This window comes from Athene noctua, chromosome Z (genome assembly GCF_965140245.1).
Source record: "Athene noctua chromosome Z, bAthNoc1.hap1.1, whole genome shotgun sequence".
In the NCBI taxonomy this organism is placed as follows: domain Eukaryota; kingdom Metazoa; phylum Chordata; class Aves; order Strigiformes; family Strigidae; genus Athene; species Athene noctua.
The window spans coordinates 74,738,203-74,755,234 of record NC_134077.1 but is presented as its reverse complement, the minus strand read 5'-3'; the positions used below and the strand labels follow the sequence as shown (position 1 = coordinate 74,755,234).

The 17,032-nt window shown below is 40.5% G+C and overlaps 1 protein-coding gene across 8 annotated transcripts in view; it reads right to left on the bottom strand.

Annotated features, from left to right (window-relative positions):
- Positions 1-5,487: 5,487 nt before the first annotated feature.
- The window catches only part of TDRD7 (tudor domain containing 7), a 49,313-nt gene continuing 37,768 nt past the window's right edge, over positions 5,488-17,032 (bottom strand). For 7 of the 8 annotated variants that reach the window (XM_074933005.1, XM_074933010.1, XM_074933004.1 and 4 more), the window contains 10 exons: positions 16,291-16,477; positions 14,695-14,806; positions 13,659-13,861; positions 13,377-13,511; positions 11,131-11,214; positions 10,835-10,969; positions 10,389-10,499; positions 8,633-9,123; positions 8,146-8,306; positions 5,488-5,973 (listed from right to left, as the gene is read on the bottom strand). In XM_074933005.1, coding sequence (XP_074789106.1) covers positions 5,753-5,973; positions 8,146-8,306; positions 8,633-9,123; positions 10,389-10,499; positions 10,835-10,969; positions 11,131-11,214; positions 13,377-13,511; positions 13,659-13,861; positions 14,695-14,806; positions 16,291-16,477 — 1,840 coding nt within the window. In that variant the 3' untranslated portion in view covers positions 5,488-5,752. The remainder of the gene's footprint in view (positions 5,974-8,145; positions 8,307-8,632; positions 9,124-10,388; positions 10,500-10,834; positions 10,970-11,130; positions 11,215-13,376; positions 13,512-13,658; positions 13,862-14,694; positions 14,807-16,290; positions 16,478-17,032) is intronic. The other variant, XM_074933009.1, reaches the window with a different exon arrangement.

The following is a 17,032-nucleotide window of genomic DNA, read 5'->3' as shown; positions in this document are numbered from 1 at the left end:
CCGCCGCCCCTCCCGGCCGGGAACAGCTGTGCCCGGCTCGGCCCCCGCCCCGGGTCCCGGCTTTGCTCTGTCCTTACCCTGCGCCCGCACCCGGGAGGGCGAACCTCCCGCGGCCACGCTGGGCGCTGCGGGGGGCGGCACGGGCGGCAGCCCCGCAGCAGCAGCGGCAGCATTTGCTTCCGAAGGACCTTTCCTGCTTTTAAGGGCTTAGGCAGGCTTTTGTCCCCCCGTGGCAACTTCCTTCAGAGTGCTGAGCCAGGCCCCTGGGCACAGCGCCTTTTGGAAAGCCTGGAAAGATGTCCGCGCCACGCTTCGTGGGGACACAGGCGAAGAGCCCCGAGAATGTGCCTGAAAAAATCCTTCCCCGGGAGGAGCGGTGCCGGCCCTGGGACGGGGTTGGGGGGGGCAAAGGTGGCCTCAAGGCTCAGCCTGACCAAGTCATGGCCACCCGGGCCTCTGGCTGGGGATGGCCCCGCTGCCAGCGCTGCCGAGGCCCTGCGGCCACAAGCGTGGGTGCTTTAAAAAGCTGCTTCCCCACAGATGCCATCTGTATCAATGCACTTACTCATTCTGTGTTTTATTTTACTCCCTCTCAGTTTGTCCTGTACATCCAGTGACAGCAACCTCCTAGAACAGCTCCAAGTCTGCCATCAGCCCAGAGAGCTGCCTTCCAACTTCATGGTGCCAACAGATTTAATAACATTGCTGCCAAACCTCCCTTCCCCGTCTCACCTTTGAGACACCATAAAGCCCCATGGACTGGTCCTATAATCTTTTTTAACATATCTCCCGCGAAGTATCAGCCCCAAGTGCCTCCTTGTCTCTGCTGTCTGGTCCCCACCAGCAGCCACAAGCCAAGAGCCGTGAGGGTCCCAGGTGTATCAGAGGAGGGCCGTCCATCGAAATACTTCTCCAGCCTCACAATTCCCAGGCTTAGCAATGCCCTTCATCTGAAGAATGCCCTCAGTCTCCATGAGATGGTACCTGGCTTTTTTTTCATGGGTTGTCATACAGCTGACCTGGCTGGCGGTGAGGTTCTGTGTCCTGTGGCATTTGTAGAAAGAGCTGCAGTTAGCCCTGGAAATACTGCTCATGGCTAGGCCAAACAAAGGATACAAACGGGGACCCTGCCAAGCACTGGATTCAGTGCATGCCTCATAGAGGTGAGCAGGATTATGGCCCAAGTCACTGGCATCACCCCAGCTGCTGTTACGAGTGAAAATGGCACTTAGAACCACTCAGTTCACCCACTGACTGTCTGGAATGCCTGAATTTCTTCAGGCTGAAGAAGCCTGATGGGTACCAGATCAGTCAAACCCAGATGCCAGTATCTATGCTACCTGCTTACCAATTGCCTTTCTCAAAGGGTATCCAAGCTGCAAGCAGCTCAGGAAGGGGTCCACTGGCACCACCAAGCTTCTCTACAAGCCCATATTGGCTTAGTACTCTGGGATACACAGGAGTCACTTAATTTTTATGCTGTCTGGCTGCTGTCAAATCTAGCTTTATAGGCACCAGAAGCTCATCCAGGATAAGTGCTATGGTCCCCTCAGCCTGTTTCCATCAGGCAAGACATGAACCCAACTTCTCAGCCCATTCATTTACAGTGTGTCAATGATGCTTCTTCTTTAGCTGTCTACCATGACACACTGCAGAAATGAATGCTGCAAGCAATGCACGTTGCAGCACTGTTTACAAGACACTAAGTACTGCTAACTCCAACTACACCTAAGCCCCTCTTCGAAACAGCTCTCAGGATAATGGCTCAGCATCCCTGAAGCATGTCCACTCAGGTCACAAGCTCCTCTTGCCCTAGCCAAGTTCTAACCTCTCAGAACAGGACAATTCTTCTGTTCAGGACTTCCAGTCTGAAAATACCAGCAATGAACAAAAACACAGAAGGAAGCTTTCAGGCACTACAAAGGCTAAAAGCGAGGTTTTTTTCACTGAATGATTCTTCTTCACCTTTCTGGTCTAACACAACCAGCACACAAGAACCTAGGCTCTCAAAGGTTTGCCTGATGCACAGCAACTGTGAGAACAAAGGATGAGTGTGGTGAAAACACAAAGACAAAATTGCTCTGCAACACAACTCTCCCCAAATGGGAAAAGAGTAGTCCGGGAGTGGAAACCCTGGAGATGGCAAAGAGTGTATTCACATTTCTCTGAGGAAACAGAATGCATCAAAACAGGGTGAACACAATGGGAGATGAAAACAGTTAAACTCTGTAAACTTAACAAAATACTGATGAGATGGAATAAACAGAAAAGAGGTGGTTTGAAAATGCTTTTTGTTCACAGTCTTGGGAAAGTAAGAGATCTACATTGCTTTTTGAATTATTACATGTTATCTGTTTTGCCTAAGTAATGAATGCTTATTTTCCAGTTTATAAAATTCACAATGATTCACAAAACATGTCCAACAACAATGCATTCCCTTTGTCTGGCTGGAAAGTTATCTTGGGTTGGGTCCCAGCAATAATATACATCCCAAAGAAAGATCACCTGTGCTTCTGCAGATACATCCTACCTGTTTTGGCATTTATAATGAAACTGGAGTTCCAGTAAATTTATAGGCTTTCCCCTCTCGTTAGAAAGACTAACACCTAGCCTAAACTTACCTTTCTGCCATTTAAACCCTCACATGTACTATTTTCCCTACATATAAAACCAGATTCTTTATCAGCAAAAAACTTTTGAAAGTGTTTCCCTCCTCAGTCTTCTCTTATTGAGACTAACTACACATCCTCCTATTTAAGCCCAGGTTTTTTGGACTTTCATTGTTCTTGCTTTTGTCTGGATTATCTGTAATTAATTCACCACTTTGCTGTAGGACAGTGCCCAGAATTGCATGCAGGATTCCCGAGGAGGCCTTTGTAATAGCGTCAGAACGAAAAGATTATTCCACCACCTGCTCAGTTCAGACACATGGCGTGGAAGCACCCCTGGCGAGGCGTCATGCATCCATGAAAGCAGAAAGACCATTCACAACAAACCACAAACACAGACTGCTGAAAAACTGCCGTTAGAAACCATGCAGTGTTCCATGTGAATTAACAACTTACACAGAGCAGGCAGGTCTAATGACTCCTGGGAACAGCAGACAAACTACTATCTACTAAATATGCCAACTGCTTCATAGATCAGGAACATCAACAAACTCAAAGTGTTCAATGTTGTGTACGGCCAGCACCTGTATGTTTTTCAGAGTCAGAGCATGAAATGTACTCAAATAGCCCTATCAAATAGAAGTTAGCAAATGTGTCAGAGAATCTTACAGGCTGGTCAGTGGGATAAAAAAGTAATGCTAAAATCAAGTGTAAAATCACAGACTGCAACTGAAATCACAGACAGCATAAGAAGACAGTATATAAGTAACTAAGTACCAGCAGAGTACCTGTAGCGTAATGGACTAGTAATGGAGCTAATTCAGACAGGGGTGGTACTGTACAGTGGGTATGAAGATGGTGAGACATCTCAGTGTAGCCTTGGGATACAGTGTGTGAACTGAACACAGCGTTGCATTAGTAACTTTGGGTTGGGTGTATGCTCAATGCATGCATATAAAATGATTCATCACATGGAGAGTGGTGCTCTTGGGTTTGCTGATCAAGTAGATTGCACTCTCACCAACACACCAAGCAGCCAACGTGAACTCCAGTATCGAGCTGTGCAAATGCATGCGGACTGTATGAATACTGTCCTTGCTTCAGATCTAGGCTTTTTAGACTCTGGAGCCACCACTGACAACCAAGGAAAAGGTGAGGCATACTCCAGAAGGCGCAGACAAGCAGCTCAAAAAGCATCTTGAGTCTTTTGAACATCTGTCAGGTTCTTTCCCCTAATACTACAAGTGTAGAGTCCCAAAGCCTGCTCCATCAGTTCACAGGTGCAAATCAACTACTGGCCAACAGCAGGCCTCCAAGGGTGCAAACACAGCACAGGCATTTCTCACACAACCACACAAACTTCAAAACAGCTCCAGCAAAACGACATGCCATTACAATTACCAATTTCCAAGCCATCACACTTTGCAAGATTGCAGATGAAGGCAGCATATGCTCTTAGACACAGAGGAAAACTCTCACTGTTTTCAGGAATTTGGGAAAGTGCTTGTCTCACCCTAATGACCTGCACCATTCAGACTTTCATGCTCAGAAGCAGTCCTGCACAGAAGGAAACTTCTGCTTGGAAGCTTATGCTACATCATCACACTGATTCCTTCATCTGCATTCTTCACCTTCTCCATAGCGGCAGCAAAGAAGAAATTAATTAGTATGGAAATTAATTAGTATGAAAAAAATATTAGTATCTTGGGCGTTAACATAACTTCTCTCCTAACAAGTACACTTAAGAGTCTCACCTCAGCATACTAATATAGACAGGACCATGTGAACTAGCAGTTTGCATTAGATTAGCAGTTTGTTAGTGTATTGTTGCCTGTTCTATTCATAAAGGCTCTGCCATACCCTGTGTACAGTCCAGAGAGGCACTTCTCAGACTTCCAGGAGGACTCCTTGCTGCTTAGCTCAGACCGTCTCCAGAACTACACCAGAATTAGACTAAGAAGGTGCAAAATATCTTACATGCTTAAACAGCTTGTTTACTCAGAATATTTGTAGGCATTTTCTTTCTCCCATCCCAATACTACGTATATGCTGCACGTCTCAACTCACGGTTCCCTTTCTGTCCAGTCTCCTTTACCCATGCAGACAGCATGCTGGCAGAATTTCTTAGCTCAGCTTGTGTATTACTAGAAAGACCATATAGCTATATGTAGCAGAAAAAATCCTTCTGCTGGCACTTTGTAAAGCTTTAATACTGTGTTTAACAATCTTATGGGACTATGGCAAGCAAACTCAAATCTAGGTAGCAGATTCTGGAATACAATCATGTCTACACCTCCTCTAAATATTTCTAAGGCCAAAAATAAAGTAGGCTCTGAAATAGGCTAAAACCACGGTTTTCAGAGGACTTTAAGCACCAGTCCACATGCTTATAGGACATTGCTTGCTTCTGTCTCCAGGGTCCAGCCATCCTTGAAAGTTTCTCAGAAGCATACATGAAAATGAGCTATCAAAAAAAGGGAAAGGAATACTTTGAATTTAGCAACTGGTTGGTGGGGTGGAGTGAGGAGGGGAGCAGAGAATTCAGAAAAGTGTTATCATTGCTAAAGAACAGCAAGCAGACTTCTAAGCATGTGAAGTGTAAAACCTTCTGTGAAAGTTAAGCCCCCCAAATGCACTCTCCCAAACAAGGCGCTTTCAACTATTCAACTCTTATAATGTTAAGGAAGGGGGAAAAGTCCACCAATAATGCATGTCTCTGACACTAAATTCAGAAATATTGAAGACTGCTTCCATGTTTCCCAAGTAATAAAAATGCTATTTAAAGAAGAAGGGACAAGTACCCAGTAATAGCTCTGAGTAATAGCTATGAGATAAAAATCCCCCCAAAATTAGGGAAAGATCACAAGAACAAAAGTAAACATTGTTTTATTGATAAATGGCTTTTTTAATATTTTCACCCAAATATTCTAGCATTACAATGGTAAACAAAGTGCAGATTTTCAGAAAGTCACTGAAATCAACAGAATCCAAACTTGTTAAACAAACCCTTTTCACAGAACACAGATTTTTCAATTTTATCACCTTTATGTCTCCAAGGCCATATAGTAGTTATATTTCTCTTCAAAGCCTGTTACTTATTTTATTGCTAAGGAATCTGAGCTGCTACATTCAAGAAGTGGTGATTAACCATCCTTTGAAAATTCCACAAGACTTTGAGACACAAAATCATGAATCCATATATCAGTATCCGGAAGAGATGTGTCCACGAGAAAAGTCACTATTTTTCGATCCCAAGAGTTAGTGCTTTCAGTAACTGCCTCTATCCGTGCCACCAAGGGTTTCTTCTCTACAAGATTCCGAAACACTATTGATGCCTCTTCTGACCACTGCTGGCTTTTCACTCCTAGGACAAATGTAAAGCAGAATAGAAGGTCATTTATAGACTAGACCAATCTGAGTGATTAAGTTTATAAAGAAGTGTGGGGAGTTTAAATACTTGAGAAAACAGATGTTCAAGTACTACCATATGCAGCTTAACTCTAGAAAAGGAACACAAGCTCACTCATCTCCCACACAAACAAGCTTAATTATTACAGAGACTAGGACATTTATTTTTTCTTGAAGTCTAAAGATGTGGAAAGGTTGGCAGAAGTGAAAGGCAAATGCACTGACTCATTGAGTAATTCAAAGTGTATCAGCCGCCATGGATGATCAAGGCATGTTAGGAAACATGACAAAAAGGAAACTAAAGATCCTTTAAAAACACTATTTCTTTGTCTTCTGCCTGAGGTTGCTTAAATTATTTGTCCTGTTGGCCTTGCTTTAGATTGAATTTTCTTCACCTCAAAGCAGCATTAGCTACTAGAACACCTCCCAAACTAGATCTGCAGAGAGCAGAAACAAAGAGAAATGCCACCTAAATGCCTCACAACTTCCGCTATTTTTCTGAGAGCAGCATCCCACAAAGTCAAGTCTACTGATGGATGTGATGCTAGAACCCAGACAGGTTTTTGAACATGGCTATAACCCACCAAGAAAGAAGTGGCTCCTGCAGACTTGGAATTCAGTCTCCCCAGACCACTGCTGGTGTACAGCATCTAGACACAAGGGGCTCAAATATCGTGCATGAATACCCAAGCAACAACTTATGGGTAAAACAAGCAAAACAGCAAAGTGACAACACTTTGTTTTTACTACTAGCAGCAGCTTGCTGCTGACAGGTCAGGACAACACAGGAACGCAGGTCCTTACAGGTTACAGGAGAAGTTAACAGTCCATCAGCAGTTAAGAAGGGTAATTAATGCTAGGAAAGGCTAGTGGGGAAGCAAATAGGATTTTACAAGAAGATAGACCAGAGACTGAGAGGTAGCAAAGAGAGAAAAATAGCAAGACAATAGTTACCAGTCTTCCGGGCTCAGCTGGCCTGATCTGACAATATGAAGCAGCTCAGAGGCCAACTTAACTAGCTACTTGGGATTCTGTGAAGCAGGAAAATTGTATGACTTGTAGACTTGCTCAGCTGGATCCTGTATTACCCCAGTAGACAGACATAGATAGAAATCAGCTTCACTTCAGCAGTGCCCTCCACTGCCCCAGCCTGTCAGTAACACAACCACCATCACTAGTTTAAAGCAACCCCCAAGGTCACACCAAGGCTTTGTGGGAAAGCGGATCCACAGAAGGCAACCTAGGATCAGAGCACCAACTTTGCAGACTGTCACTTCAGACAAGCATATTCTGTAACTGAAGTCTACACTAGTTGGCAGAAAGTAGCAGCTGAATAAGAAGAGATGCATACACCTGAAAGCAATGCAGAAGTGAAAGAAAAATTTGGAAAAGAAAGAGAAAACAGCAAGGAGAGATCAAGTTTGGGTTGTTGTTTTTTTTTTTTTTTCATTCTGTGATCAATGTATGCACACTCTTTATGCCCCATATTTTCAAGGAATTTAATCTTACTTAAGACTGTTGAAAGCACCTCCCCCCCCCCCCCCCTCGCCCCTTGTGGAGTTTGTTTGTTTGTTTGTTTTAAGAACACCAATATGTTTTCAGGCAACTGTGGATTCCAAATACACACCAGAAAACACTAAATTATAATAGGAGCAAGAAATATAAAAAAAACTTCCCCAGAAACTCAGCACTTAGTTCCCAGCTTTATGCAGATTAGGATACTCAGATCATAAACCCTTATCAACAGATAAATCAGAACTTTCACGCTTAATAATGGGCTACCGATTTCGGATTGATTTCTTTATGTCCTTTACATATTAGACATCACACACATTAAATGATAAGTATTTTTGACAATGAAAAGCAGCTGCTGGGAGAGTTTAAGCAAGCTTCAGTTTTATACATAGTAACTATAAGTAATGCATTAAAATAAAACAGAACCATCACCACCTATGTCAACAAGAAGAGCAGAGATACTTTGACAACATAAACATGCATGTATTGTTTTTGCAAGCAGGTACATGCTCACTTTATTAAAAAACAATCACATCACTAACCTTTGGCTTTGTCCACTTTACATTTCTATTCATTTGGTATCCCCACTGATTTGTAAATGTTTACTACCTACCTGCAAGCTGAGCTGTTATAGCTTGGAAAGGTAGTTTTCTGAATGTATCCATGAGTGGCTGTACTTTCTCTATGCTGACAAATTCATGTTTACCATAGTCGAGCTCATATACTGACAAAAACCCATTTCTAAGAATTCCTTTTATTATGACCCTGTACCACCTAAAAAGGGGAAGAAAAAGAATAGTCAATCTGATTTTGTATTCACATGCTGTCAAGGCACCAGAAAAATAATACATGACCAAAAGATCTTAAGAAACCCATCTCAGGCTTCCCAGATCTGGTATCACCTGAACAGAAGTCAATTCTTCCAACTACAATCCGGAAGCATGAAGAGACTGCAACCTCATTTACTCCTTTAATCTCTCAGACATCACTGGACATCTGCCACCTTGTTAACAATGCAGACAAAGCACAGCTAGGCTTGCCTAGCTCAGCAGAGCTAAACTCGCCTTCAAAGATTTGTACAATACAAAGTATGTACTTACTGATTTTCAATTTTAGCTGCATACAGCTTGTTTTTTTCAATGTTCACAGGTTTCTCTTCTGCCCTGCTGTAGTACAAGATCATTTCTTCCATTAGGGCTTCCAGATTATGTAGCTCTTTCCAAGGCTGGAGAATAAAGTGACCTGGATGGCAGGCGACCGAGACATAGACATCCATGAGCTCACCAGTCTTTGACAAGGGTAGAGGTGGAGGCATATCAACGGTAGACACTGCACTGCTGAGTTCTCTGGATGAATCAGAGAAACTCTTCTCTAGCCTTCCACTAGTTAACCGTAGAGCTGAAACAGCATCACTTGTTACTTTTGTGGAGGTAGTCCCACTGGGTGTAACACTCAAGAAAACATCTTTCTGATGCTTCCACAAGTCTGCATTTTTGATCTTTTGATTGATGCTATGATCCATGTCTGGGAAATTCTCTGGAGCAAACAAGTAAACGTGTGCAATTGCCTTTGAAGCATCCTGTTTAACCACCTTGGAAAACAAAATACAGTTTAACTTCCAGTTAAGAACTACTAAAAGCACATCCGATCTTGTACAGGAGACTAAAACCTTTAACAGAAAAGCAGCAGCAGTTCACTGCATTCTATATGCACAGAAGTGTTTCATTTTCAAGGTTCTCTCAAATATGTTAATGAAGTTGTTGGATAGTAAGCAACTCACAGTGAGCAGCTAAAAAGAGTATTTGTAGTTACTCCACTAATGTAAAGCTTCCAGGTTTGTATTATGCATAATTTTCAGCCACTGTCATAAAAATATTTCCTATTTAACATCAGATATGCTAGCATTATTGATAGTAAAGCACTGAAATTTTAATTTGACAAAGTACATAATATTTCTTCACAGATTTTTCTGCTGGTTTTCCTAGCCAGGAATAAAAACGTCCCACAATTAAAGTGGAAACTGTTATTTAATCAAGTGAAAATTAGTACCAAACTTAAACTATCTTGGAAGAGGATGTTTAGAAGAGCCAGATTCAACAGTCCTAAGTGCCAGACTAGAGGAGCTATGTTTTAACTATATGGTCTCCAGTGTTAAAGCAAGCAAAAAAATAAAAGAAAGCTACAAAACACTTTTTCAAGTGCTGTGACAGTATCTGAAATCAAATTTTAAAGAGAAAATTAGCTTTATTTAGTCTGTAGCTAGTAATAGAGTTCCTTTAGAGGGTGTTTTCAGTTAATTAAACTGGATAGGATACACTGCAAGTGGAAATAATTTTATCTCAAAAATAACAGAAGTTCTAAGTATACAATAGCATATACTAAATTACACTGGATTAGAAAAAGCAAACAAAAAATAAAGCTGCTTTCTAAGGCCAGATGGAGAATAAGCTATGCTCATAAGAGGCATAAGATACTTCAAGATTAACTCAACAGTTGCATCTTTTTATGTGGTGAAACATTAGCAACTGTGCTTCTTTCTTATCAGTTGATAAAATAACTCTAGCTGCATATTTGGACTAGGACAGCAAAATATGTGAATGAAGGCTAATGTGAAAGCTGTTAAATTCTTGAGGGGAAAAGAGAAGCTTCCAACAGGCTTAAGCAAGTGTATTTTATGCTAAATTTCCTTAAAAAATGATTTTTAAAATAGAATTTATATCCAAGAACTGGCTACAAACTTCTAAACTTCTTTAAAAAAATCAGTTTGATGACTGGTTAAGCTTCTAGAGTTGTTCTTTCAATGCTCTTTCCACACGCTTGTGGATTTCAAGTCACATAAGCATTTTGCCTATTTACCTTCATGCTAAATTCAGGACAGTTCATTACAGTGTCTCTCAGCCACAGTACAGCATCTGGAGTCCACATGCCAGTGTTAGGAGGCAGATCTGCTAGGCAGCATTTTATAGCCTAAGAACAGAATCAAGTATATAAGGTGTAATTTACTAATATGGAGACTAGTCCACAAATTCCTGTTCACAGAAACTTCACTGATGCTGACAGATTCAACAACGTATGACAGACAGAGGAACATGCAAAACTAGTACCGTTACACATACACAACATTCTGTTGATAACATAAGACTAAATTATGATTTATTTCAGGCAAAGATGCACAATGAAATACACTCCAATGTTGAATGCTATTAAACAAAACAAAATTTCGTTACATAATCCTTGAAGTATCAGCACTACAAACACTGCCAAGAGCTCTAACATAGGTTAGCTATAACATGTCTTTATACCTGAGGAGGTATGGCAATTACTTCTCTCAGGAACTGTGGTGGGATTTCTCTAAGCTCTGATACTTTTACAGTTGCAACTGTTCCAGTATCCAAGAACTGCACATCAAGTGCCCGTCTAGTGTGAATAATTCTTATCTGAAAGAAGAAAGCAAGTGCATAATTTTGCGGTTAGAAACGCAACAGTGACATATAAACTATCACAAATTTCACAGAAACTAATGATTCAGGTTTAGCTGAACAAAAAGAACAGCCATTTCTATGTGGGAGAACTGTGGATGTTTTTGAATACTTCTTACCTCTACACGTGCCCATTTTCCTTTGGAAGGAAACAAGCAGATTTTGCCACAGAAAGGCAGTGATACATTAAACTCAGATGTCTGCTGCAAATACAAAAGCAGAAGTTAAAAAGCATGGAGCTATTACGATCTGGCACTCAAATAACCATTTCAAAAGCCACACATGAAACAAACAGTTCTGGGAAGCAAAGATCTAATTCAAACACAAAGTCTCTTTCCAGCCTCAGGAGCATTTCTTACCATGTTGTTTTAAGCCTCCCCGATTGTTAAAGCTTTAATTCCAAGCTGTGTATCTTACAGGGAAACTGAGATAATATGAAGTGCCAGGGGAAAAAAAGCCACATTTGGAAACACAGAATATAAAATCACCCACCATTACTTTAATGTTCTGAAAAGGAAGAGCTGTGACAGACAACTCAAGAAGCTCCTGCCTTCATGTTCTAGAACACATAATTTGGTGAGATACTTAACAAACCAAATTTACTACTTCCCTCAAATGAAAGTCTCAGGGAGGTGACATTCGCCATGATGATCCTAAATAACAAGACAGTGGCTACACTATAAAAAGCATGAAGAAACTCCATTTGAAGACCCATCAACACCTCAGTTTGTTTAGATTCTCAGGAAAAATAAAAACTCTCAAGACAAGCTGCAAAGCCAGGATTGCTTCTTTTACCCCTCATATACAGATTGATATTAAAAGATTCTGAATGTCAAGGTCTCTTTGATAGCTACAGCAACCTATCATACACTCTGTCCAGAAAATCTGAACTTTTGAAATACCTGTCAGGCTGCCTGCCTTTGTGTTGCTAAACCTTTCAGTGTTCTATACACTTTCCTCCAGTGTTTAGCTCACTTGAAACTGAATCTTGGTAACTGAGACATGTTCCATATAAAGTATTTCCAGATGGTGTGTGCTCCACAACAGGTCTAGAGTTCAACTTCTACACCTATAAACACTTTGACAGAGTAGTTTCACAAGCAGCAGTTCTAACAGGACCTTCAAGGATCTGCATTTCATGGTTTGATTCTCTAAGGCTCAGCTGATTGTTGAACAAATTAGATTCTCTAAAGGTTTCTTCTCTTTTGTGTAAATTCTCTTAAGTCTAGTAAGGGTTGTTGGATGTGTCTGTAAATGGCCAGTGGAATGTCAGACTTCTCTGCCACATTCCTATTTTAAGGCAACATAAGACTTTTGAAAATGCCTCCTGTATATCAGTTCTAGTTGAAATTAGCGATATTATTCAAAAGCTAAGGGTACAAGGACAAGATACGTAGCAGATCAGACCAAAGCCATAGAATCTCCAAGGAAGCAAAGCTAAAAAGAACAGACCTTGCTTACATGACTTTTATTGTCACTTTGCATGGTGTGCTGTGGGCCAGGCTGTTTACACACCTGAACTTCTGGGAATACAATGGAAGATTGGTGAGGAGGATTGTAAACATGCTCAAGTCACCTGCAGCTGGGGGTTTCGAAAAACACATCAAAAAACTAATTGTTGCTTAGCCCTGTGTGTTTGATGGGTAGAATGTCTGTGTTTAGATAACAGGCCTGCGAGAAACTCAGAGGCACCTTACTGAACATCCTTGAGATCCCTGCCCTGCTGTGGGAAAGATCAAAGCAGTGGAAAAATATGCCTGCGAAAAACCTGGATATATACACACAAAAGCAGCAGGCCCGAGATCTTTTTTTTTCTCTTCTCCTTTCCCTGACTAGCCAAAACCAAGCTCTGTGGTGTCTGCATCTCTGCTTGCATGTCTCTGCCTGGGTGTTGCTGTGGAGAGCTCTTGGGTCATGAGATAACAGGAATAAATTTACTCTGCATTTCATCCATACTTTTTGTGGTTATTCCTGCATCCTGCCTGTGCCAGCTCACACAGAATGCCATCATGTAAGTAAAACTTCCAGAAAAAAAATATGGCAGTATCTCAACAGGCTTTATACCAATCTGATGCAGTTTTCATTGGAAGCTTCCCATTATGAGCCATATTGTTACTGTTCTAACTATCCAAGGAAAGTTATAGGGAGTTACTGAAGCCTTAGAGACAGCTTGTGAGCGAGAAAGCATCAAAAGACACTTTTCATGCTGAAGGATGCACCCCCCAAAAAATAAGAAGAGAATTTATAGCCTTTTTGAATAGTCTATGGCTACCTCAGAAACTTGAACTTATGTGCAAGGAAAATGATAGGTACACTCTGAAGAAAGGTTACATGACTTGGCCACTTCTCTCACCACAGAACCTACCTTGTAATGGAAGTAGTCTTCTATTTTCTGCAAGATTTCAGAAAGTCTTGACAAGCCTTTAGATGGCACTTGGCAATACAGGCTTCCATCAGAGAAAACACTGGTTACTCTGACATTTGTATATCGTGCATCTGCCTGCAATGGTAAGATTTTGACAAGAAAGGGGGGGGGAAAAAACACACACACAAAGTTAACAAATTACTGAGTACTCTTTTTTGTCCATCCAAGACCTTAGCAGTCAATGATCTTTAATGAACTAAGAAGGAAACAGGAAAATGGTACCTGTAAGTGCAGTTCGAGGGACTTGTCATACAATGCCTTCAGACAAGTAGCATTGATGTTGATATCATCTTCTCCGGAAGTGTCATAGAGAACAAGAAGAGGAATATCACTCTTTTCCAATATTTCCACAGCAAATATCTTGGAGCATGTCTGTGATTCCACAGCCTTTACTAGGACAGGATCATCACAGAAGACTTCCAGTCCTGTAAGACAAACCATACTTTTTATGTATCACCGTATTCAAAGGGAAAAGTAACAACCAGGTCTGTGTTTGCAACAGGATCTTTCAAAGAATCAGGATGTAGCAGCCCTACTTGCATTCTGCTTAATTTCTACCTTTTTTAACATGGAATGCCATCTTAGGGGGTGGGGTGGGGAGAAAATAAAAAGATCCTCTTCAGAAAGAGTCAAGGCAAATGTGTAGAGAAAAAAAGGAATGCACCCAAGTATTAAAAAAACAACCAGCCAAAAGTGTTTATTCATGGCAATTTTATACATTTAAAATAAAATATTTAAAAGTTAGAAATGCCTACCAGCTTTAGGAAGGTGAATAATTCCCAACAGAGCTTAGGAAGTCTGCAAGTATGCAAGTACTGAAAAGGGAAGGATCACTTTACAATAGCTAAATAGGATCACATTTAGGAATACTGCCTCACCTGACCACAACAAATGTGCCTCATTTGTGGAAAAAGGACTTGTGCTAACATATTGCTTCACACAGCAGCAAACATTTCCTTATATTTCTTTAGGCTTGCATATATTAAGCCAACAAAGACATCCAAGCTAAGCGCACAGACAACTAAGCTCCATACAGTATCAAGGTCTGGATATCAAGGTCTTCTAATATCAAAGTTTCTTTATAAAGTTCTCCCTCACATCCTTCCTTCTTTCCAGTGTCTGCTGAGGTTAGCTGTCTTGGATAAAATCTAACATACACAGAGTTATTGCAAACAAGGATCAAAACTCCCAAACTGCGATGCTTCAATCCATAAATTGTGAACAGCGAGATGTATAGTCAACACTGGCTTTCTCTTACCTGCCAGTTTACATTTTGCAGCTTGAAACGGAAGTGAATGGAACTGTTTCTGTAGTTTGTACACACTGTTGCTTTCAACAAACTCACTGAAGCCATGATCAACATAGCATACCTGATAACAGAAAAGGGAATAAAAGCATAAGATCATGAATACAATTGTCAATGTTTTCTTGAGTCTAGGGAAAATATATTCAATTACCACATTCTCTGTGCAGCCCCAGACAAATCACTTTTCAATAACTGAGTAATGTATAATGCCATTTATTTCACTGCTTGAATGTTTAGACACCTTCTCGAGATCTCTGTAAAACCATCCTCTCCAACTGTTCCACAGAATCTCACTCTTAACAGGAACAGTGCTGGAAGGACTCGGCACATATTACCTACCCAAAACCACATGAAGAAAAAAGCAGCAATTTTTATTTGTAAGGTTTTGAAAGTGCTGTAAAGTCAAATACCACAAATTGTAATGTTTTGAAGTGTTGAAAAGTCAAATACCACAAAAACAAATGCCTTTTGTTTTTACAGCATTAAGAGAATAATTTTGATTTATGCTTATAGTAACTTTGATACAAATACAAGAAGGCTTTGACAGGACTTTTTACAGCTCTTGTTCTGAACTCTATCTGCACACCAAACATTGAAAAGGGAGTCTGAACACTATGTCAGAGGATAATCAGCAAATGCTGTGATAAAGCTGTAACCTTATTTTGGATGACAGCTCTAGATAGAGAGAAATTAGAGGCAAGCTTGCTACCAGTGTCCTTGCAACTCTAAACCCAACAATCTTTCCCAACAAAACCGAGTTCTGACATCCCCCTCCAAGTTTCAGCTGAAGAGTATCACATTAACTTTCAGAAAAACCTCAATGTTAACACATGTGTTATTTAAATGTTTAGGAAATGGATCAACTTTACAAGTATGTTAGGCAGACCTTGGTAAAAAGTCACCCAACTGGGTGAGAAACAAAAAATAAAAAGATATCATTAATGTTTGACTAGGCAAGAAACAACTGAGATGTTTGGAACTTTTTTTACAGTTTTATCATACGTTCTAGCTTCACTGCCAATGGCAAGAAGAGTCTGCTTGGCCCAGGAAAAATTTAACAGAAGAGTTAAAATAATCTCCAAGGGGTTTAACTAAAATGCATGCTACAAACAGCTCCCAGAAAACTAGATCTGCCTGGAAGAGAACACAAGTATATCCTTCTCATTGTCTTGCTATTTAGTGCATGTAATAGATATTTCAGTACAATATGATCTATGAGCAAGTCAATTTCATTTTTCCCTTTCCCTTTTTCTGTCCCACACCAAACAGTGCTACCACACCCATTCCTTCTAGACTGTCAATGGTACATTTTCAGTACAAAACCCCTCAAACTCAAACTATTTATGGGAAAAAATCTAAAAGACCATTTAATTTTGGCAATCACGTAACTTCAAAAAAAGTTCTAATTTCTCATACAACTGAAAATAGAATTACTTCAGGGCAAGAAAGGAGAGAATGCTAGTGTAGCATATTTAGGAATCAACTATGTACCTAAAACCCAAAATTATTTCAAGCCTTCCTCGAGTGCCAAAAGAAGTAATTGCTTGCCTTTATTCTGTTGTCTTCTAGAGAAATTATCCGAGCACGCAACCAGGCATCTTCTTCAGCATGTACTGCAACAAGTTGCTCAACACTCAGAGATTGAGCTAGGGACACTGTACTGTTCTGACTGTAGTATGCTTTCATGTCATCTTCCATTTGTTCTTGGGCAGAAGAATAATCTTTGCCTACATACCTACAGTATTTTACAAAAAAAACCCCAACACCACAAGAGTTAGGATGCAACTTCAAAAAGCTGAATAAAAAAACAAGAACATTTTTATGCATATATGAATATGAGTAAATTATGTATATATAAATTTTCTAAGCACATCAGTAACAAAACTTGTTCCCCATTAACAGGGCTATAGAAAAGCAACTGACATAAAATTTAGTACTTTTGTTGACAGCTAAATGTGGTCCAGCATGATCAACTGTTTTTTTAGTAAGAGCTCTTACTTGATTATTACAATCATGTAGACTGGCTTGACCACAAGTGCAGAGTAGTATCTGGGACCAAGTATAAAAAAGAAGTAACATGTCATCTCTGATGTTAATTGGTCATTAAAAACCACCAGCTTACTCAGCTTTTCACTAAGGTTGATCAAAACCAAGGCATCTAAAATAACTTTACAAATCAGCTGTCAAATCATGTGCTGTTTGCTCTCAGCCTTCAGAACAAACCTGATATTAGGCTGCTGATGTAATGGTTCATACTGAAGCAGTTTTTGTTGCATAGATATTCTTTTAT